Genomic DNA, 24,691 nt, shown 5'->3' with positions numbered 1-24,691 from the left:
TGCCAATCATTCCCCACTTGTACACACTGCTCTGACTACTTCCAGCCCCCAGTCACAGCAGAGCATTGCCAATCATTCCGCACTTGTACACGCTGCTCTGTCTGACTCCTTCCAGCCCCAGTCACAGCAGAGCATTGCCAATCATTCCCCACTTGTACACGCTGCTCTGTCTGACTCCTTCCAGCCCCAGTCACAGCAGAGCATTGCCAATCATTCCCCACTTGTACACACTGCTGTCTGACTCCTTCCAGCCCCCAGTCACAGCAGAGCATTGCCAATCATTCCCCACTTGTACACACTGCTCTGACTACTTCCAGCCCCCAGTCACAGCAGAGCATTGCCAATCATTCCGCACTTGTACACGCTGCTCTGTCTGACTCCTTCCAGCCCCAGTCACAGCAGAGCATTGCCAATCATTCCCCACTTGTACACGCTGCTCTGTCTGACTCCTTCCAGCCCCAGTCACAGCAGAGCATTGCCAATCATTCCCCACTTGTACACACTGCTCTGTCTGACTCCTTCCAGCCCCCAGTCACAGCAGAGCATTGCCAATCATTCCCCACTTGTACACACTGCTCTGTCTGACTCCTTCCAGCCCCCAGTCACAGCAGAGCATTGCCAATCATTCCCCACTTGTACACACTGCTCTGACTCCTTCCAGCCCCCAGTCACAGCAGAGCATTGCCAATCATTCCGCACTTGTACACGCTGCTCTGTCTGACTCCTTCCAGCCCCCAGTCACAGCAGAGCATTGCCAATCATTCCGCACTGGTACACGCTGCTCTGTCTGACTCCTTCCAGCCCCCAGTCAGGCAGGGAAGAATATGGCTCCGCTCCCAGTGGTGAGCCGGCTCTTCTCATGGGATCCTCCACACATCCCTCTCGGAGGGCGGGGTGACTGTCTGCTGCCTGGAGGAAGTGAGGCGATGACTCTGGAATGCATGTGTGTGTGTGGCTCAGCTGTGCGGACATATTAGCTGGTGAAGTAACTGTGCCCTTTAGCTCGCGGTGCAGGGCAATGCCGCACTTTACTGTGGTGCCAGTGACCGAGCGGCAGAAGGACGAGTATGGTTCCGTGGAAGGAATTAACTACGTGGATTATCACAGCTCCGAGCAGAACTTCCAGGATTGTTATGACACAGTTAGTTCAGATGGTGAGTCCACGGCGGGGGGGAACGTTACAGGGGTCGTAAATGATAACGTGTCATGTAAAAGCGCAGGACTGGGTGTGGGGGTATTCGGCTGGTTCTTATATCAGTGTGGGTTCAGAGGAAAGGATGTGCTCCACTCTCCAGCACTCGCGTGTGACGTGAGCGGCTCAGCTCTCCTGTGCTCCGCTCTCCAGCACTCGCGTGTGACGTGAGCGGCTCAGCTCTCCTGTGCTCCGCTCTCCAGCACTCGCGTGTGACGTGAGCGGCTCAGCTCTCCTGTGCTCCGCTCTCCAGCACTCGCGTGTGACGTGAGCGGCTCAGCTCTCCTGTGCTCCGCTCTCCAGCACTCGCGTGTGACGTGAGCGGCTCAGCTCTCCTGTGCTCCGCTCTCCAGCACTCGCGTGTGACGTGAGCGGCTCAGCTCTCCTGTGCTCCGCTCTCCAGCACTCGCGTGTGACGTGAGCGGCTCAGCTCTCCTGTGCTCCGCTCTCCAGCACTCGCGTGTGACGTGAGCGGCTCAGCTCTCCTGTGCTCCGCTCTCCAGCACTCGCGTGTGACGTGAGCGGCTCAGCTCTCCTGTGCTCCGCTCTCCAGCACTCGCGTGTGACGTGAGCGGCTCAGCTCTCCTGTGCTCCGCTCTCCAGCACTCGCGTGTGACGTGAGCGGCTCAGCTCTCCTGTGCTCCGCTCTCCAGCACTCGCGTGTGACGTGAGCGGCTCAGCTCTCCTGTGCTCCGCTCTCCAGCACTCGCGTGTGACGTGAGCGGCTCAGCTCTCCTGTGCTCCGCTCTCCAGCACTCGCGTGTGACGTGAGCGGCTCAGCTCTCCTGTGCTCCGCTCTCCAGCACTCGCGTGTGACGTGAGCGGCTCAGCTCTCCTGTGCTCCGCTCTCCAGCACTCGCGTGTGACGTGAGCGGCTCAGCTCTCCTGTGCTCCGCTCTCCAGCACTCGCGTGTGACGTGAGCGGCTCAGCTCTCCTGTGCTCCGCTCTCCAGCACTCGCGTGTGACGTCAGCGGCTCAGCTCTCCTGTGCTCCGCTCTCCAGCACTCGCGTGTGACGTCAGCGGCTCAGCTCTCCTGTGCTCCGCTCTCCAGCACTCGCGTGTGACGTCAGCGGCTCAGCTCTCCTGTGCTCCGCTCTCCAGCACTCGCGTGTGACGTGAGCGGCTCAGCTCTCCTGTGCTCCGCTCTCCAGCACTCGCGTGTGACGTGAGCGGCTCAGCTCTCCTGTGCTCCGCTCTCCAGCACTCGCGTGTGACGTGAGCGGCTCAGCTCTCCTGTGCTCCGCTCTCCAGCACTCGCGTGTGACGTCAGCGGCTCAGCTCTCCTGTGCTCCGCTCTCCAGCACTCGCGTGTGACGTCAGCGGCTCAGCTCTCCTGTGCTCCGCTCTCCAGCACTCGCGTGTGACGTCAGCGGCTCAGCTCTCCTGTGCTCCGCTCTCCAGCACTCGCGTGTGACGTCAGCGGCTCAGCTCTCCTGTGCTCCGCTCTCCAGCACTCGCGTGTGACGTCAGCGGCTCAGCTCTCCAGCACTCGTGTGTGACGTCAGCGGCTCAGCTCTCCTGTACTCCGCTCTCCAGCACTCGTGTGTGACGTGAGCGGCTCAGCTCTCCTGTGCTCCGCTCTCCAGCACTCGTGTGTGACGTCAGCGGCTCAGCTCTCCAGCACTCGTGTGTGACGTCAGCGGCTCAGCTCTCCTGTACTCCGCTCTCCAGCACTCGTGTGTGACGTGAGCGGCTCAGCTCTCCTGTGCTCCGCTCTCCAGCACTCGTGTGTGATGTGAGCGGCTCAGCTCTCCTGTGCTCCGCTCTCCAGCACTCGTGTGTGATGTGAGCGGCTCAGCTCTCCTGTACTCCGCTCTCCAGCACTCGTGTGTGACGTGAGCGGCTCAGCTCTCCTGTGCTCCGCTCTCCAGCACTCGTGTGTGACGTGAGCGGCTCAGCTCTCCTGTGCTCCGCTCTCCAGCACTCGTGTGTGATGTGAGCGGCTCAGCTCTCCTGTGCTCCGCTCTCCAGCACTCGTGTGTGTGTGTGTGTGAGATGTGATCTGCTGAGCCAGGGGCGTAGCTACGACAGGTGCAGGGGTTGCAATCGCACCCGGGCCCTGGAGCCTAGGGGGCCCTAAAATTCCCTTTGGCCTATATAAAAAGACTATTGCTATTAAATATTTTAAATATTTGGGGGCCCCGTTGGACATGTCTACTTTACATCAGCAAAATTTTGGAACCCAATTTTTTTTTTTTGTACTAAGTTACATGGAAGTCATAATCGCTGTTAAACAGCGATTTCTCATTTTTACAACATCATTCTCCCTCTCCCTCCTTTTTTTTTTTTTTTTCTTATGGGGACCACCTCACATTTGAAGTCACTTTGAGGGGTCTGTAATAGAAAATACCCAAACGTTACACCATTTGAAAAAGTGCACACCTCAATGTGCTCAAAACCACATTCAAAAAGTTTAACCCTTCTGGTGCTTCACAGGAATTTTTAGAACGTTTACAAAAAAAAAATGAACATTTAACGTTTTTTCACAAAAAAGTTAATTCACACCAAAATTTTTGTATTTTACCAAGGGGTAACAGGAGAAATGAGACCTCAAAAGTTGTTGTGCAATTTGTCTTGAGTGCACTAATACCCAATATGTGCAGATAAACTACTGTTTCTGCGCATGGCAGAGCTCTAAAGGGAAGGAGCGCCGTTTGACTTTTCAATGTAAAATTGGCTGGAATTGAGATACGTTTTCCTACCAAAATATTGATTTAGCCCCATATTTTGCATTATCAAAAGGGAACAGGAGATAATAAACCATACAAGTCTTGCAGTTTCTCCTGAGTAAACCGATGCCCCATATATGGTGGATAACTACTGTTTGGGTGCACAGCAGAGCTCGGGGGGAAAAAAGCACCGTTCAACTTTTGGAGCGAAAAATTGTCTGGAATAAATAGCAGATGGCATATCGCGTTTTGAGAGCCCCTGATGTGCCTAAACAGTGGAAACCCCCCACAAGTGACACCATTTTGGAAACTAGACCCCCTAAGGCACTTATCTAGATGTGTGGTGAGCACTTTGAACCTCCAAGTGCATCACAGAAGTTTATAACGTAGAGCCATAAAAATAAAAAATTATTGTTTTTACACAAGTGATCTTTTTGCCCACAATTTTTTTTTTATTTTTTCTAAGGGTAACAGGAGAAATTGGACTTCAAAAGTCGTTGTGCAATTTGTCCTGAGTATGTTGATACCCCATAACTGGGGATTAAACACTGTTAGGGTACATGGCAGAGCTCAGAAGTGCCAGATGTTACTGTTATGGTTTGCAGGTGCCATGACGCACAGGGAGAGCCCATCAGGTGCCAAAACAGCAGAACCCCCCTGTGACGGGTTGTACGGCAGAGCAAGAAGGGGCAACAGGCCGAGGGATGATTCCACAGATTTATTATCAAGAACGCTGGAACAACACGTGCAGGTAGATCTACAGAGTCCACAATTAGTCCAACAGAACAGGTTCGGGGGCACCTCCAGATAATCCTTGTGCCAGCTAACAAAGCAATAGTCCACACGAGTCCAAGGGATCCCAAAACAATCCCACGAGCGACGAGATATGTCCTCAGCTCAATTCTCGCCCCATTCGCTTCCGCGGTCACAGATGGACATGGGGTCTTGCCTCAGCTAAGAATCCCCACTCCTTCTCTTTCAAGGATCAACTCACATCTGATCTCAAAATAAGAATGGATTGTCTGAGCTCCTGGGATCCGCCCATGAAGGGGTTAGGGGTTACACCTTCTATTCAATGGTTGGGTCCACCAGAAGATTCTAGACTGGTGGGCTCCAGGCAGTCTATGTAATATGTACATTTGACTAGCCACCTGCTGTGAGGAAGAATGGCTATTCCTCCACTAGTGATGTTGACAAAGCTTAATTACATTAGAGCTTAGGGCTGCAAGTATTGGGGGAAGGAGACATTGTTACAGGTGAACTCCCAGCCAAGAAAATACATAAATTACAGCTAATAGAAACCAGAGAACAGTTACATACATCAAATGGCATATTATTCAAATACAGGACAGGGCAAAAGTACATATCATGACACCCCCCCCCCCCCCCCCATAAGTGACCCTATTTTACAAACTACACCTCTCGACGAATTTATGTAGCTGTATAGTGATCATATTGACACCATGGGTGTGTCACATAATTTTATACCATTGGGCAGTGAGGACAGTATAACTACATTTTTACCACCCAAATTTTGTTTTAGCCAAAGATTTTACATTTTCACACAAGAAATTGGTAAAAATGGCAGCAAAATTTGTCCCACAATTTCTACAGAACGTGGCAATAGCCCATATGTGTCCGTAGGCAAAACACACTGATATTCCCATTTTTAAAGGTATGTGCGCACGTAGGAAAAGAGGTGCAAAATTTTCTGCACAAAATCCGCATCTCCTGGCAGAATCCGCAGCCGTGGATTTGCCGCGGCTTTTAAGTGGATTTTGTGCGGTTTTTATGTGGAATTGGTGCTGATTTAGTGCGGATTTTCAGTGGTTTTGGGCCACTGCAGACTTTTACCATGGAGGGGTGCAGAACCGTTGCAGATCCGCACAAAAGAAGTGACATGAACGTCTTTGAAATCCGCAGCAATTCCACACTGATTTTTCTGCACCATCAGCACAGCTATTTTTTTTTTCCATAGACTAACATTATACTGTACATAACAGTGCGGATCTGCAGCGTTTCTGTGCGGTAAAATCCACTGCAGATCCGCAGCAAATCCGCATTGTGTGCACATAGCCATAATGTCCGCATGGGCCATAAAACGTCCTGCACACTTGCATACACATAACACACATGGGCCCCATCCATGTGACATGCATCGGCTCCGGGGAAGAAGCTTTACAGTAAATGCTGTTCCCCGGTGTCGGATGCTTAACACGGCTCTCCTCATTCTCCCCTGCTCTGCCGGCGATCCGTGCTAGCAGGGGAGAATGATGAGTTACATTTAAGTAATAAGAGACAACAGGCGGCGGCTGATGGGACTATTACTCAAATCAGCCTACCCCTGCTGCTGTGACAGTCACCCCTGCTGCTGTGACAGTGACAAGAGGAGCAGCAGATGGGAGTATTCAACTGCCGCTCCCGCACTGTAAATAAATATGGGGAAAATCGCGTGGGTTCCCCCCTATTTTTGATAACCATCCAGACAAAACTCACTCCTGGGGGCTGCAAACCTTCGCTGTCAGCTTCAGTAAGGTTGGATATCAAGAATAGAGGGGTCCCCAAACCATATTTTTTAATTATTTAAATAATTATTTAAGTGACCCCCCCCATTTTGCTCACACCTGGGTGCTGATTTTCACGGGCTGGTAAGTGGCCATGGATATTGCCCCACCAGCCTAAAAACAGCATCCGACAGCTGCCCAGAAAAGGCACATCTATTAGATGCACCAATTATGGTGCTTTGCCTGGCTCTTCCCAGTTGCCCTGTAGCGGTGGCTAGTGGGGTTCATATTTGTGGGGTTGATGTCACCGGTGCCATCAAGCCCACGGCTTAGTAATGGAGAAGTATAAGACACCTATCCATTACTAATCCTATAGTTGTATGGTAAATAAAGACAGCAGGAATAAAGTTCCTCGTGCGGTATAAGTGATTTAGATTACTTTATTCTTCGGGTGGGTGTGATTGAAAGTGATGCCAAACTTATACAGTACAGACCAAAAGTTTGGACACACCTTCACATTTAAAGATTTTTCTGTATTTACATGACTATGAAAATTGTACATTCAGGCTATGTGTATACATCAGGATTTTATGCAGAAATTTCCTGAGCAAAACCGTAGATTTTTCGCATAAAATCCGCACTCATTTTTCTCGCGTTTTACTCGCGTTTTTTTGCGCGGCTTTTGTGCGGATTTTTCGCGTTTCTTTTCCGGAGCTTTCCAATTCAATAACATTGAGGGAAATACGCAAAAAATCCACAAATTTAAGGAACATGCTGCGCATTTTTCCACTTGCGCTTTTTTGGTGGAAATATCCGCAACATGTGTACAAAAATTGCGGAATGCATTGGAAATGATGGGATGCATAATGTATGCGTTTTTGCCACGGAATACCACCAAAAAAAGTGCAAAAAACTCGAAAAATCCGCGAATAATCCGAAACGTGTGCACATGCCCATAACACTGAAGGCATCAAAACTATGAATTAACACGTGGATTTATATACTTAACAAAAAAGTGTGAAACAACTGAAAATGTCTTATATTCTAGGTTCTTCAAAGTAGCCACCTTTTGCAGATTTCCCCTGGTCTAATGTCCATTCCTTGTGTTCTTTAGCCCAAACAAGTCTCTTCTGCTTGTTGCCTGTCCTTAGCAGTGGTTTCCTAGCAGCTATTTTACCATGAAGGCCTGCTGCACAAAGTCTCCTCTTAAGGCCAGTCTCACACGTCCAGATAATTCCGGTACCGGAGTTACCTGTGTCCGTGTGCTCACTTGGCACATCAGTGTGGCACACGTGCGGTAGCCGTGTGCCGCCTGAGGACCACACCGACTGTGCAGGAGAGACAGTGCTGTCCCCTGCGTATGGTGCTGAAGCTGGCAGTGATCCCTTCTGTCCTGCTCGGCTGAAAGCAGCTCTTGCAGGAGAGAAGGAATGAAAAATCAATTTTTTTATTTTTTTTTTGTAAAAAAATAAAGTTTGGGGTTACCTCCCGCCCCCTAGCAGAGAAATACTCACCCAGCTCCCGCAATGCCTCCTCTCAGAGCCGGCAGCTTGTCCTGTGTGAGGGGTCACGTGGTACCGCTCATTACAGTGATGAATATGCGGCTTCACCTCCCATAGGGGTGGAGCCGCATATTTATCACTGTAATGAGCGGTACCACGTGACCGCTCAACACAGGACAGGCTGCCGGCGCTGAGAGGAGGCATCGCAGGAGCTGGGTGAGTATTTCTGTACTAGGAGGCGGGCGCACGGGGGGTGGGAGGCGGGAGGTGACCCCAAACTTTATTTTTTTTTTAAAAAAAACCTTGATTTTTCATTCCTTATCTTCAGCGAATGCTGCTGGGGAGAAGGAATGAATGCCGGCTTCAGCACCAAAAGCAGGGGACAGCGCTTAACTGTAGCGCTGTTTCTCCTGCGGCGGTACGTGCACACGGAGGTGAGTGCACACTGTACCCATGTGCGGGACGCTTTGCGGACCGTGCTGCCGGAGAAACGTAGACATGTCTACGTGTTTTACACACGGTCTGTGAAAACGCGCTGACATGTGCAGAGACACATTTATTTTTATGTCTACGTGAGTCAGTGTCTCCGGTACGTGAGGAAACTGTCACCACACGTACCGGAGCCACTGACGTGTGAAACCGGCCTAACAGTAGTTGTAGAGATGTGTCTGCTGCTAGAACTGTGTGGCATTGACCTGGTCTCTAATCTGAGCTGCTGTTAACCTGCGATTTCTGAGGTTGGTGACTCGGATAAACTTATCCTCAGAAGCAGAGGTGACTCTTGGTCTTCCTTTCCTGGGGCGGCCGTCATGTGAGCCAGTTTCTTTGTAGAGCTTGATGTCTTTTGGCACTGCACTTGGGGACACTTTCAAAGTTTGCCCAATGTTTCGGACTGACTGACTGACCTTCATTTATTAAAGTAACGATGGCCACTCATTTTTCTTTACTTAGCTGCTTTTTTCTTGCCATAATACAAATTCTAACCGTCTATTCAGTAGGACTATCAGTTGTGTATCCACCAGACGTCTGCACAACACAACTGATGTTCCCAACCCCATTTATCAGGAAAGAAATCCCACTTATTAAACCTGACAGGGCACACCTGTGAATTGAAAAACATTCCCGGTGACTATCTCTTGAAGCTCATCAAGAGAATGCCAAAAGTGTGCAAAGCAGTCATCAAAGCAAAAGGTGGCTACTTTGAAGAACCTAGAATATAAGACATAATTTCAGTTGTTTCACACTTTTTTGTTAAGTATATAATTCCACATGTGTTAATTCATAGTTTTGATGCCTTCAGTGTGACTGTACAATTTTCATAGTCGTGAAAATACAGAGAAATCTTTAAATGAGAAGGTGTCCAAACTTTTGCTCCATATAAAACTGTGCCACATATAATGCTCTGCACCGTTCATTATGGCCCCATAGATGCTCCATATAAAGCTGTGCCATATAGAATGCTCTGCACTGTTCATTATTGCCCCGTAGATGTGCCATAGAAAGCTGTGCCATATAGTGCTCTGCACCGTTCATTATTGCCCCGTAGATGTGCCATAGAAAGCTGTGCCATATAGTGCTCTGCACCGTCCATTATTGCCCCATAGATGTGCCATAGAAAGCTGTGCCATATAGTGCTCTGCACCGTTCATTATTGCCCCGTAGATGTGCCATAGAAAGCTGTGCCATATAGTGCTCTGCACCGTTCATTATTGCCCCATAGATGTGCCATAGAAAGCTGTGCCATATAGTGCTCTGCCATATAGAATGCTCTGCACCGTTCATTATTGCCCCATAGATGCTCCATATAAAACTGTGCCATATATAATGCTACTGCTGCTGCAATAAAAAAAAACAAAAACGACATACTCGCCTCTCTTGCTTGCAGCTCCTCAGCGTCCTTTCTCGGCGTCTCTCCGCACTGACTGATCAGGCAGAGGGCGGCGTGCACACTATATGCGTCATCGCGCCCTCTGACCTGCACAGTCACTGCAAGAGGACGCGAAGACAGAGCGGCGCCCGGCGTGTGGAACGCGGACAGGTAACTATGACATACTTACCTGCTCCCGGCGCCCCTGGCTCCTTCCCCCGAACAGCTGGTCTCCGGGTGCCGCAGCCTCTTCCTCTGTCAGCGGTCACTGGCACCGCTCATTAGAGAAATGAATATGCGGCTCCACCCCTATGGGAGTGGAGTCCATATTCATAACTTTAACGAGCTGTCCCACGTCACCGCTGAACAGGGGAAGAGCTGCAGCACCCGAAGACCATGGGACTGCAGGGACAGCGCCAGGAGCCCCGGAAGCAGGTAAGTATGCCTCAGACCTCTCTCCCCCTCACCCGCTGACCGTGACTTGAGTATAAGCCGAGAGGGGCACTTTCAGCCCAAAAATTTGGGCTGAAAATCTCGGCTTATACTCGAGTATATACGATATATATAATATTTTTTTTTTTGGCTGCTGTCACACTGTTGGCAAAAAAGAAAAGTTTGTTTTTGCATTGCCATATTTTGATTTATAATTGTTCTATATTTTTGCCGACAGTCATATGACTGCTTGTTTTTTGCAGAACAAGTTCGGAAACTTTTTTTTTTTTGTACAATGTTTAGGGCACATAACTTTTTGTTGTTTTTTTGACTGTGTTCTAGTCTGATTTTTGGGAGACAAAATGAACAAAAGCCAGAAATTCAGTAAGTGTTTTTTTTTTTTTTAAATTCTGCTCTCCGTGTGTTAAAATTGATAGGGCAACTTTATAATTTGGGTCAGTACGATTAGAACGATACACCACATTTATATAATTCTTTTTATTCGCCCTTTTGCGCAATAAAAACTATTTTATAGAAAAAAATATTATTTTTGTTCTACATCTGGAGGAAAGAAGATTTAATCATAATCACAGATGCGGATTCTTTACTGTTAGAGCAGTGAGACTGCGGAACTCTCTGCCGTATGATGTTGTAATGAGTGATTCACTACTAAAACTTAAAAAGGGACTGGATGCCTTTCTTGAAAAGTATAATGTTAAAGGTGATGTATACTAGAATCCTTGATAGGGCGTTGATCCAGGGAACTAGTCTGCTTGCCATATGTGGAGTCGAGAAGGAATTTTTTTCCCCAGTGTTGAGCTTACTGTTTGACGCATGGGGTTAATTTTTGCCTTCGTCTCGATCAACATGTTAGGCTCTGGGTTGAACTATATGGACTTAAAGTCTTCCTTCAACCTTAAATACTATGTATTTTGATAACACCACGCTGATGATTCTCGGCAATGGAGAAGTACTCACTTAGAATTATGCAAATTGTCTCTTCAGAGAGGAAGAGGACTCTCTCTAGTGCTACCTATTGGAAGTAGCAATCCTAGCAATCATAAGTCAGTCAACCCTTTAACGAGCCTTGTTACATGAATTGGGATAAAAGCCAAACCAGATCTCAATTTGCAGGCACTGTGTTTCGGGGTACTGCCCCTCGTCAGTGCAAAGTGGAGATCTGGTTTAGCTGAGTGAGAGGCGTCTCCTATCGGAGAGTGACATGTTACGCATGTCGAGATGAGGAGACTTAAAGCATCAATGCTCCTCTGGGAAATATGCAGATTGTCTCTTCAGAGAGTAAGAGGACTAGAACTCTAGTGCCACCTATTGGAAGTAGCAATCCTAGCAGTCAGTCGACCCTTTAACGAGCCCATGTGACATGACTTAGGATAAAAGCCAAACCAGAATCTCAATTTGCACTGACGAGGGGCAGTATTCTGAAACACAGTGTCTGCAAATTGAGATTCTGGTTTGTCTTTTATCCTAAGTCATGTGACAAGGCTCGTTAAAGGGTCGACATTGACTGTTAGGATTGCTACTTCCAATAGGTGGCACTTGTTCTGTCCCCACATGAGGCGAATGGAGGTGTGGTTGACTAATAAGGTTTGTGAGAGATAATCGTACCTTCAGTTTTCCTCGCTGTAGGGCAGACAGGACCAATGCTGCTCAGTGTCTGGAGAGATGAAGCACACCAGGGATTGTGCAATCCAGACTTGTTTATTTGAAATCTGGACATACAGCATAGAACGGTATACAGTAACTTCTCCAGAGTTGAGTCAAGTACAGCAGGTGTATGAATGAAAGCAAGTGAGCAGCAAGAGGTCAAAAGACTGATGCCTTCCTAAGCCCAGTTCAAGCGTGTCCTCTCACAACAGCATGTAAACTGAAAATGAAATGGCTGCCAGAGGAAGAGAAGACTTGACCTCTGAACCAGAAATGGAAGACATGCCCACAAGAATAAATAAACAAACTGCCATACGGAAAAAGGCCATTGGGTGACAGCAGAGCAGAAATGTAAGAACATACATAGCATGATATTCACTATATTAATGTCCTTGAAATAAAGTCCAACAACCTAGAAAAAAAAACCAAACATACATGTAATGTAATAATAACAACTTTGAAAAAGATAAATGAATGACTTTTAGTCAGTTCCTGAGATAATCCAAAGGAAACCCACCTTCAGATCAGAGAAGCCGCACTAGGCCAAACTATCTCTGACCCAACTGTAATCCAATGGACAAAGTAACATTGCGGTGTTCTGTTAGACGTTTATCCTACCGAAATGTCCTCGATCGGTAGTACCAATATGAGCTCGTGGATTGGCCTCTGAAATGTCTTAGGGTACCGTCACACTATACCATTTCGATCGCTACGACGGTACGATTCGTGACGTTCCAGCGATATCGTTACGATATCGCTGTGTCTGACACGCAGCAGCGATCAGGGATCCTGCTGAGAATCGTACGTCATAGCAGATCGTTTAGAACTTTCTTTCATCGCTGGATCTCCCGCTGTCATCGCTAGATCGGTGTGTGTGACACCGATCTAGCGATGCGATCCAGCGATGCGTTCGCTTGTAACCAGGGTAAACATCGGGTAACTAAGCGCAGGGCCGCGCTTAGTAACCCGATGTTTACCCTGGTTACAAGCGTAAAACTAAAAAAAAAACAAACAGCACATACTTACATTCTGTTGTCCGTCAGGTCCCTTGCCGTCTGCTTCCCTGTTGTGAATTCTGTGGCAGAGCTCCCTCCTGTGGTCACAAGTGGTACTTCGGCTGATTCTCTCTGGGAGCTTCCGTTTGTGGAGGAAACTGGTACTGCTGCTTCTGAGCTTCCTTCCTCAGGCGATCTGGTGAGGTCGTTAGGTGCTTCTCTACTTAACCCCACCTAATGCTTTGATTCATGCTTCCTGTCAATGTTCCTGTGTTGGACTTGTGTTTCTCTGGATCATTCCTGTGGCCTGCTGCTCTGCATAGCTAAGTGCTTCTTTGCCATTTGTTGCTATTTTTTCTGTCCAGCTTGTCTATTTGTTTTGCTGGAAGCTCTGGGACGCAAGGGGTGTACCTCCGTGCCGTTAGTTCGGTACGGAGGGTCTTTTTGCCCCCTTTGCGTGGTTTTCTTTAGGGTTTTGTGTAGACCGCAAAGTTATCTTTCCTATCCTCGTTCTGTCTAGAATATCGGGCCTCACTTTGCTGAATCTATTTCATCCCTACGTTTGTCTTTTCATCTTACTCACAGTCATTATATGTAGGGGGCTGCCTTTTCCTTTGGGGTATTTCTCTGAGGCAAGGTAGGCTTATTTTTCTATCTTCAGGCTAGTTAGTTTCTCAGGCTGTGCCGAGTTGCATAGGGAGTGTTAGGCACAATCCACAGCTGCCTCTAGTTGTGTTTGGAGAGGATCAGGAATTGCGGTCTACAGAGTTCCCACGTCTCAGAGCTCGTTCTGTTATTTTGGGTTGTTGTCAGATCACTGTGTGTGCTCTGATCGCTATGTACATTGTGTTCCTGAATTGCCTATCATAACACTTCCCGCACTGTGGCTGCCGGCCGTAAAGTGAAAGCAGAGCACAGCGGTGACATGCTTTCACTTTCACTTTACGGCCGGCAGTCACAGTGCGGGAAGCAGACGGCAAGGGACCTGACGGACACCAGAATGTAAGTATGTGCTGTTTTTTTTTTTTTGTTTTACGCTTGTAACCAGGGTAAACATCGGGTTACTAAGCGCGGTCCTGCGCTTAGTTACCCGATGTTTACCCTGGTTACCCGGGGACCTCGGCATCGTTGGTTGCTGGAGAGCTGTCTGTGTGACAGCTCCCCAGCGACCACACTACGATTTACCTACGATCACGGCCAGGTCATATCGCTGGTCGTGATCGTAGGTAAATCGTATAGTGTGACGGTACCCTTAGGTTCACCTTTCCTAAGGACCTTCAGCCCCACCTTGCAGACCTTACCGTCTTCACTAGGGAAAGTCTTTGTAATGATTCCCATAGGCTTGTCGATCCTTTGAGCTGCTTGTTCCTTCATTAACACGATATCTCCTTCTTTCAAGTTCGGTTTACTCTGTCGCTGTTTTCCTCTTCCTTGCAGAACCACAAGGTACTCCTTTCTCCACCGCTTCCAGAAGTAATCCGCGAGGTACTTTACGCGTTTCCACTGCTTCTGGTAGGAGTTTGCGTTAGTAAACTCTCCACTGACTGTTAGCGGGTTTCCGATCTTTTGGGTAAGAAGAGTAGCCGGCGTAAGAATGGTTGGCATTTCAGGATCCATTGACACTGGGACAAGGGGTCTTAAGTTGATTATGGCAGAAACTTCAGCCAGAAGAGTAACCAAGGTCTGATGTGTAAGTCTTGAAGAGTTCGTGTCCATAAGCATAGAGTTCAAGATGTTGCGTCAGATCCCGATCATCCTTTCCCAGGAACCTCCCATGTGAGAACTGTGCGGAGGATTGAAGATCCAGGTGCAACCTCTCTCTGCCAGTTAATCCTGAATTGGCTTGATGTCAATATCCAGCTCTCGACCGGCACCGATGAAGTTGCTTCCGCGGTTAGACCTTAACTGTTTAGCTGGTCCTCTGATCGCTAGAAACCGCCGAAGAGCGTTCATCAGGCTGGATGTGTCCATAGATTCTATCGCTTCTATGTGAACGGCACGGACACTCATGCAAGTGAATAGTACGGCCCAACATTTGCTGTTGGCATGACCTCCTCGAGTCTTACTTGCAGATACCATCCATGGCCCAAAGACGTCTAGGCCATTGTAGGTGAAAGGTGGTTCGGCACTCAGTCTGTCGAAGGGTAGGTCGGCCATTTGTTGATGCACTTGTTTTCCTCTAGTTTTGCGACATTGCACACAGTGATGTATTGATCCTGCTACAGGTCTTTTCATGCATATGATCCAAAGTCCCACATACCTTAACTTGCTCTCTGTGATCTGCCTGCCTTGGTGTTCGTTTTTTTTCATGAAAGTGTTGAATCAGTAGATTGGTGATGTGATGTCTTATGGGAATGATGCAAGGATGTTGCTCTGAAAACCCTAGCTTGACTCGATTTAATCGACCACTGACTCTCAGCAAACCGAAGCTGTCCATTAGTGGATTCAAATGGGCAATGGGGCTTGTCAGAGGGATCTGCTGTTTTTGGTATAAGCATTCCCATTCGGTACTGAATACTCTGCTGGACATTGAGTATTATAAGGGACTCGCCGTGAGAAATGTGCTCAGCAGAGAGTGTTTTTTTCCAGACGTGCCACCCATGACAGTCTTTGTCTCTATGTGAATTGTGATAAGATCTCGCAATGTGGACTAACCTTGCAATAGTCTTAACGAGTTTCATCCAATTGGAGAAGCATTCGAAGCGCTGGCAACCGAGGGTGGAGGTTGGTTTAGCTTTCGTGGCCAGAGCATTGACCTCGGAACGGACTTCCGGATCATCATCTGGATCCTGGATGCTGAAGACTTCCTGGAAACATTCACTTCCCTTCTGTTCCAGCAGAAACTTTGGACCTGAAAGCCAAAAAGAGTTAGCAAAAGAATTTATAGACCTAGGTCTAGTGGCATGGTGGGCTGGATTAAGTTCAGATGGAATATAGTGCCACTGTGCAGGTTTGGAAGACCTTCTTATTCTCTCAATGCGCTTACTGACGTACACGTAGAAGTGCCTTGTTTGATTGTAGATGTAACCTAAGACAACCTTACTGTCACTGTAGTATTGTATGTCATCTATGTTGGTGTCCAGCTCATGCTGAATGAAGTCTGCAAGTTCTACTGCAAGCACGGTCCCACAGAGTTCTAGCCTGGTAATAGTGTGGTCAAGCTTGGGAGCCAACTTAGCCTTGCCGAAAACCAAAACCAACATAATCTTGATTGTCGGATCCCGTCTCCTTCAGGTAGGCAACAGCTGCAATGGTCTCCGTGGATGCATCCGAGAAACACATGGAGTTCCATCCTAGTGCTAGCAGCAAGTGAGATTCCTGCGTAACATCTCGGTATATGGATTTTATCCAAGGCACACAATGACTGCTTTCAGGTTTCCCATTTTGGTTCCTTATCAGGAGATAGTAGGGCATCCCAGTCCTTGACTGTTTCGGAAAGCTGTCTCAGGAGGGATTTACCTTGTATGGTAATTGGTGTTACGAATCCCAGTGGGTCATAGAAGCTATTTACCACTGACAAGACACCACGTTTAGTGAATGGTTTGTCTGCACAGTTGATTTGGAAACCGAAGGTTCCACCTCAGGCTTAGGCTGCCGTCACACTAGCAGTATTTGGTCAGTATTTTACATCAGTATTTGTAAGCCAAAACCAGGAGTGGGTGATACATGCAGAAGTGGTGCATATGTTTCTATTATACTTTTCCACTGATTGTTCCACTCCTGGTTTTGGCTTACAAATACTAATGTAAAATACTGACCAATTACTGCTAGTGTGACGGCAGCCTTAAGCTTCTCTGCACAGGCGGACGGTCTGGTCCCATGTCTATGTCCTTGAATCCAGGTGCGTGGTCACTTGACTCAAAGGCTCTAAAGAAACCACCGAAGACTAGACGGAGGTGGACATGACTTGGGGATGGGTGGACTGAGAACTCCTGCAGCCTTTGTTTGTATTGCAGTGTAGATTTTAAACAAGAGTGATGTTGCTTTAAAGGGAACCTGTCACCTGAATTTGGCGGGACTGGTTTTGGGTCATATGGGCAGAGTTTTTGGGTGTTTGATTCACCCTTTCCTTACCCGCTGGCTGCATGCTGGCTGCAATATTGGATTGAAGTTCATTCTCTGTCCTCCATAGTACACGCCTGCACAAGGCAAGATTGCTTTGTGCAGGCGTGTACTATGGAGGACAGAGAATGAACTTCAATCCAATATTGCAGCCAGCATGCAGCCAGCGGGTAAGGAAAGGGTGAATCAAACACCTGAAAACTCCGCCCATATGACCCAAAACCAGTCCCGCAAAATTCAGGTGACAGAGTCCCTTTAAGAGGAAGGAGTTTAGATGTTTGTGCCTGTTACTGTGAGGAGGGTGGGGCTTATATAGGGGAGGCAACTCTGGCTCTCCCTCTTTCTCTCACATGATGGACAGGAGGAAACATTACCCGCCCTGTTTATAATCTCTGTCCTTAAACTTTTTAATTATTGCTTTTATAATGATAAATGCTTTATTGTATTTTTGAATTTGTCATTGTATATCTTGTACCAGGTTCAATTGTATATTGGCTATAAAGAGTTATTATTTGTGGCAACCTTCTAAGCCCAAGGGAAGGGCAATCCTTCAGCCATGGTTCCCTGGAGGTTTCCTCCACAGGGGGTTTTTCCTCTCCTGAGCGCTGTAGGATGACTCTTTGTGAGTCGGGGGTTGCCAAGTTTAGTCCCATTAATGCTTTTGCAGGGACTCCTAATTTTTAAGTTTGCAAAAATGATTTAATTATAAAAAAAAAAAAAAAAAAGGTGTCAAATGAGACTTGGAATTTATAACCCGTCACGGCTTTGCGGTTTAGGAGTCAGGTGGAAGTTGCAGACAAGTTAAGGTGGACTCATTTTAACTAATAGAGGATGTAAAACCTCGTGGTGAGCAGGCTCGGCTTTGGTGGCCAGCCTCAAGGACGTTGTAATGGTAACATCAATCAGGGGCGGGCACAGTGGTTAAGCACAGGAGTGAGGATAATAGGGTCATTGGTGCCCTGAAAGTTTACTGGCTCTGCTTGAATGGCAAGCCAGTGCGTGCCGCCCCTTTATGGCTGTCTGTCCTGGTGCTGTATGTCAGACAGCTGGGGATATCGCAGTACTTGTGAATCCCAATGTACTAGCACTCCACCTGACTCCTACTGTGATTATTTAATCCTGTGATTTGAATAAAAGCTGTGGCCATTTTGACAACCAAAATAATGTTTTGTGTATTTATTTTAGTACCTAGATTTACAGTAGTTATGGTGGTTTTAAGAAGGAGTGGGGTCCATCCCATATCCAAAAGTCATGACAGCCAGGCTGTTTGAAGCAGTTTTGTGCAGTCTAAGCTTAGCTTGGTACAGCATATGTTGGGTCCTTTTAAGTAGGTAGATTGCCGCTTCTTCTGTAGGTAGAGATTTTTGTCCATCTTTTACGTAGAAGTCTTTCTCTACAAAGTCTCTGGCGTCTGTTCCATACTCGGACTCTCCTTCTAGTGCAGTTCTCCGCAGGCCATATGTTGCCACTGTGGGTGAAGGGCTGTTCCAAATACGTGCACCCGCATAGTAACAGTAACATATTAAGGTTGAAGGAAGACTATAAGTCCATCTAGTTCAACCCATAGCCTAACCTAACATGCCCTAACATGTTGATCCAGAGGAAGGAAAAAAAAACCCTTGTGGCAAAGAGTAAGCTCCACATTGGGGAAATGTCCCGACTCCACATACGGCAATCGGACTAGTTCCCTGGATCAACGCCTTATCAAGGAATCTAATATATATAACCTGTAACACTATACTTTTCAACAAAGGCATCCAGTCCCCTCTTAAATTTAAGTACTGAATCACTCATTACAACATCATACGGCAGAGAGTTCCATAGTCTCACTGCTCTTACAGCAAAGAATCTGCATTATGCTTAAACCTTCTTTCCTCCAGATGTAGAGGATGCCCCCTTGTCCCTGTCTCAGGTCTATGATTAAAAAGATCATCAGAAAGGTTTTTGTACTGTCCCCTCATATATTTATACATTAAAATAAGATCACCCCTTAGTCTTCGTTTTCCAAACTAAATAGGTTATTACACTTGGGGCTATCTTGGTATTGCAGACCCCTCAGTCCTCTAATAACCTCGGTCGCTCTTCTCTGCACCCGCTCCAGTTCAGCTATGTCTTTCTTATACACCGGAGACCAGAACTGTGCACAGTATTCTAAGTGTGGTCGAACTAGTGACTTGTATAGAGGTAAAATTATGTTCTCATCATGAGCATCTATGCCTCTTTTAATGCATCCCATTATTTTATTTGCCTTTGTAGCAGCTGCCTGACACTGGCCACTGAATATGAGTTTGTCATCCACCCATACACCCAGGTCTTTTTCATTGACGGTTTTGCCCAGAGTTTTAGAATTAAGCACACAATTATACATCTTATTACTTCTACCCAAGTGCATGACCTTACATTTATCCCCATTAAAGCTCATTTGCCATATATCAGCCCGAGCTTCTAGTTTACATAAATCATCCTGTAATATAAAATTGTCCTCCTCTGTATTGATTACCCTGCAGAGTTTAGTGTCATCTGCAAATATTGAAATTCTGCTCTGAATGCCCCGACAAGGTCATTAACCCCTTTACCCCCAAGGGTGGTTTGCACGTTAATGACCAGGCCAATTTTTACAATTCTGACCACTGTCCTTTTATGAGGTTATAACTCTGGAACGCTTCAACGGATCCTGGTGATTCTGACATTGTTTTTTTGTTACATATTATACTTCATGCTAGTGGTAAAATTTCTTTGATATTACCTGCGTTTGTGACAAAATGGAAATTTGGCGAAAATTTTGAAAATTTAGCAATTTTCCAACTTTGAATTTTTGTGCCCTTAAATCACAGAGGTATATCACACAAAATACTTAATAAGTAACATTTCCCACATGTCTACTTTACATCAGCACAATTTTGGAACCAAAATTTTTTTTTGTTAGGGAGTTATACATTTCCTTGTAGATTGTAAGCTTGCGAGCAGGGACCTCACCCCTAATGTCACTGTTTAAATTGTCTTACCTAACGTTCACATTTGCGTTGTGCGCCGCTGCGTCGGCGACACAACGCAAATAAAAATGCACGCAAAAACGCTGCGTTTTGCCGAAATTTGGACGCAAGAAAAATGCAACTTGTTGCGTTTTCTGCGCCCGACGCTTGCGGCAAAAAAAACGCATGCGTCACACAACGCAGCACAACGCATGTCCATGCGTCCCCCATGCTAAATATAGGGGCGCATGACGCATGCGTCGCCGCTGCGTCGCCCGACGCAAAACGCTAATGTGAACGTAGCCTTAACTTGTACTGAATTTATTGTCTGTACATGTCCCCGCTTAATTGTAAAGTGCCGTGGAATATGTTGGCGCTATATAAACAAAAATTATTATTGTTATTATAAGGGTTAAAAGTTGACCAGCAATTTCTCATTTTTTACAACACCATTTTTTTTTTAGGGACCACATCTCATTTGAAGTCATTTTGAGGGGTCTATATGATAGAAAATACCCAAGTGTGACACCATTCTAAAAACTACACCCCTCAAGGTCCTCAAAACCACATTCAAGAAGTTTATTAACCCTTCAGGTGTTTCACAGGAATTTTTGGAATGTTTAAATAAAAATGAACATTTAACTTTTTTTCACAAAAAAATTACCGTATATACTCGAGTATAAGCCGACATTTTCAGCCCATTTTTTGGGGCTGAAAGTCCCCGTCTCGGCTTATACTCGAGTCATACCCGGGGGTCGGCAGGTGAGGGGAGCCGCATATTCATTACTGTATATGAGCGGTGACTCTGCCTGCTCAATACAGGAAGAAGATGCAGCGCTGGAAGAAGCAGGGACGCAGCACCAGGACCAGGTAAGTATACAGGGAGGGGGAGCGCTGCGCGATAGTCACCTGCTCCTCGGTCCGGGTGTCGCTCTGTCTTCAGCAGTGAGGCTCAGGTGAGAGGGCGCGGTGACGTAGTCAGTGCGCACCCTCTGCTGAGCGTCAGTGGCGAAGACGGAGCCGCACGAAGAGTAGGTGACAGTGCCGGGGTCCTGAGCGAAGAGAGGTGAGTATGTGATTTTTTTTTTTTATGGCAGCAAAAGCAAATGGGGCAATTGGCTGTGCGGAGCATCTTATGGGGCCACAACACTTGTGCAGCATTATATGGGGCAAGTAGCTGTGCAGAGCATCTTATGGGGCCATACTTGTGCAGCATTATATGGGGCAAGTAGCTGTGCAGAGCATCTTATGGGGCCATACTTGTGCAGCATTATAAGGGGCAAGTGGCTGTGCAGAGCATCTGTATGGGGCCATAACACTTGTGCAGCACTATATGGGGCAAGTGGCTGTGAGGAGCATCTTATGGGGCCATAACACTTGTGCAGCACTATATGGGGCAAGTAGCTGTGCGGAGCATCTGTATGGGGCCATAACACTTGTGCAGCACTATATGGGGCAAGTGACTGTACGGAGCATCTTATGGGGCCATAACACTTGTGCAGCACTATATAGGGCAAATATCTCTATGGAGCATCTTATGAGGCCCTTATTACCCTTTATGCAGCATTATATGGGACATATTTTAATATGGAGCATCTAATGGGGCCCATCAAACTTTATGGAGCATTATATGGGGCTCCTGATTCAATATGGATATTCAAAAACACTTAACCTACTGATGTCTCAATTAATTTTACTTTTATTGGTATCTATTTTTACTTTTGAAATTTACCGGTAGCTGCTGCATTTTCCACCCTAGGCTTATACTCGAGTCCTTAAGTTTTCCCAGTTTTTTTGTGGCAAAATTTAGGGGGGTCGGCTTACTCGGGTCAGCTTATACTCGATACTTCAGCTCCAATTTGTTTTATTTTACCGAGGGTAACAGGAGAAAAATGGACCACAAAAGTTGTTGTACAATTTGTCCTGAGTGCGCCTATACCCCATACAGGGCCGGCGTCAGCACCCGGCACAAGGCACAGCGGGCAAATGCCGGGGCCCTGGGGAGAGAGGGGGGCCCACTCATGCTGTCATAGATACAGCTGGGAGAGCAGAGCAGGAGATAACATGCTCTCTCCGCCTATAAAGTCACTGCTGGCTGCGTTCTCTTAACCCCTATGTGCCAGCTCTGACACAAGCATCTTATCACTCAGTGAGTGCAGCCAGGCAGGCACACATAGGGGTTAAGAGAAGGCAGCCAGTGTGACATTGTTTGTGGGGGGTTCTCTGCTCTGATCTCCGCCCCTGGCTGGCTGCTGCTGAAGTTATGAGGCAGATTCAGGAGGAGCTCCTAGTCCTACCAGTGCATGAGTGAGTGGCGCTGCTAAATACTACGTGGGCTGCGCTGCTATATACTACGTGGGCTGCTATATGCTACGTGGGCTGCTATATACTACGTGGGCAGTGTTATATACTACATGGCTGTGTTTATATGCGATCATGAATTTGGGTATGTGTTAAAGGGGGGGCCCACTGAGACTCTTTCGCCCGGGGCCCTCAAAAACCTGGAGCCGGCCCTGACCCCATATGTGGGAGGGGTAAACCACTGTTTGGGCGCATGACAGAGCTCGGAAGCGAAGGAGCGCCATTTGACTTTTCAATGCAAAATTGACTGGAATTGTGATGGGACGCCATGTTGCGTTTGGAGAGCCCCTGATGTGCCTTAACATTGAAACCAGGGCCGGACTGGCCATCTGGCAAATGCCAGAAGGGCCTGTCTGGTCGTGGGCTGCTTTGTCTGCTATGTTGTTAACAGAAGTGGTGTTCTCAAGACACCCATACTGTTAAGAGTTGTGACGGAGCACAAAGTTGCTGACTCAGTCACTTACCCCAGCAGGTCTCAGGTATCATTAGAAATATTGGTCTTGTAGTAAATCTTCCTTTACTCCATCCAGGGTAATATCAGAAATATATTCCATCTAGTACTTGGGGACGGGGACAGCATGGGCCTGTGCAATTTGAAATGCCAGGGCTGAATTTCATCCCCAGTCCGTACCTGATTGAAACCCCTCACAAGTGACACCATTTTGGAAAGTAAACCTCCTAAGGAACTTATCTAGATGTGTGGTGAGCACTTTGACCCATTAAGTGATTCACAGAAGTTTATAATGCAGAGCCGTAAAAATAAAAAAATAAAACTTTTCCCACAAAAATTATTTTTTAGCCCCCAGTTTTGTGTTGTCCCAAGGGGTAACAGGAGAAATTGGACCACAAATGTTGTTGTCCAATTTGTCCTGAGTACGCTGATACCCCATATGATGGGGTAAACCCCTGTTTGGGCACACGGGAGAGCTCGGAAGGAAAGGAGCACGGTTTTACTTTTTCAACGCAGAATTGGCTGGAATTGAGATTGGACGCCATGTCGCGTTTGGAGAGCCCCTGATGTGCCTAAACAGTGGAAACCCCCCAATTATAACTGAAACCCTAATCCAAACACACCCCTAACCCCAATCCCAACGGTAACCCTAACCACACCTCTAACCCTGACACACTCCTAACCCTAATCCCAACCCTATTCCCATCCGTAAATGTACCCCCAACCCTAACCCTAACTGTAGCCTTAACCCTAGCCCTAACCCTAGCTCTAACCCTATCCCTAACCCTAATGGGAAAATGGAAATAAATACATTTTTTAAAATTTTTCCCTAACTAAGGGGCTGAGGAAGGGGGGTTTGATTTACTATTTATAGCGGGTTTTTTAGCGGATTTTTATGATTGGCAGCCGTCACACACTGAAAGACGCTTTTTATTTCAAAAAATATTTTTTGCGTTACCACATTTTGAGAGCTATAATTTTTCTATATTTGAGTCCACGGAGTCATGTGAGGTCTTGTTTTTTGTAGGACGAGTTGACGTTTTTATTGGTCACATTTTTCGGGCACGTCACATTCTTTGATCGCTTTTTATTCCGATTTTTATGAGGCAGAATGACTAAAAACCAGCTATTCATGAATTTCTTTTGGGGGAGGCGTTTATACCGTTCCGCGTTTGGTAAAATTGATAAAGCAGTTTGATTCCTCGGGTCAGTACGATTACAGCGATACCTCATTTATATCATTTTTTTATGTTTTGGCGCTTTTATACGATAATTATTTTTTCTGTAAAATAGTTTTTATTTTTGCTTTAGTCTGAGGACTATAACTTTTTTTTATTTTTTCGCTGATGATGCTGTATGGCGGCTCGTTTTTTGCGGGACAAGATGAAGTTTTCAGCGGTACCATGGTTATTTATATCAGTCTTTTTGATCGTGTGTTATTCCACTTTTTGTTTCACGGTATGAGAATAAAGCGTTGTTTTTTTGCCTTTTTTTTGGGGGGGGAATTTTTTTTTTAAATTTTTTTTAACACGTGAATATTTTTTTTTTTTACACTATAACATTGCCCCAGGAAGGGGGGCATCATGTTATAGTGTAAGATCGCTGATCTGACACTTTGCTGTGCACTGTGTCAGATCAGCGATCTGACGTGTACTGTGTCAGATCAGCGATCTGACATGCACTTCTCCTGGCTTCCCGGCGCCTGCTCTGAGCAGGCGCAGTGAAGCCACCTCCCTGCAGGACCCGGATGCCGCGGCCATCTTGGATCCGGGCCTGCTGCAGGGAGGAGGAGGTAAGAGACCCTCGCAGCAACGCGATCACATCATGTTGCTCCGGGGGTCTCAGGGAAGCCCGTTCATTGCTTAGTGTGCGCTGGAGAGAGTTAAATCTGGACAAGGCTTGTTCACGATTGTTCAGGAGCCTTACCCTGGTAGCTCGGAAGGGTAGGGGAAAAACCCAGTGATTAGTCTCATCCTTAAGGAACTCATTGTCCATTATCCTGACAAATTCCTTGTCT

The 24,691-nt window shown here is 46.9% G+C and overlaps 1 protein-coding gene across 1 annotated transcript in view; it reads left to right on the top strand.

Annotated features, from left to right (window-relative positions):
* Positions 1–907: 907 nt before the first annotated feature.
* The window catches only part of SLC12A4 (solute carrier family 12 member 4), a 450,549-nt gene continuing 426,765 nt past the window's right edge, over positions 908–24,691 (top strand). Inside the window, exon 1 of the mRNA XM_069740162.1 lies at positions 908–1,154. Within this exon, the coding sequence (XP_069596263.1) occupies positions 938–1,154 (217 nt within the window). The 5' untranslated portion in view covers positions 908–937. The remainder of the gene's footprint in view (positions 1,155–24,691) is intronic.

This window comes from Ranitomeya imitator, chromosome 9 (assembly GCF_032444005.1).
Source record: "Ranitomeya imitator isolate aRanImi1 chromosome 9, aRanImi1.pri, whole genome shotgun sequence".
Classification (NCBI taxonomy): domain Eukaryota; kingdom Metazoa; phylum Chordata; class Amphibia; order Anura; family Dendrobatidae; genus Ranitomeya; species Ranitomeya imitator.
Note: the sequence above shows the minus strand (reverse complement) of the source record. Positions and strands in the feature narration are given on the sequence as shown.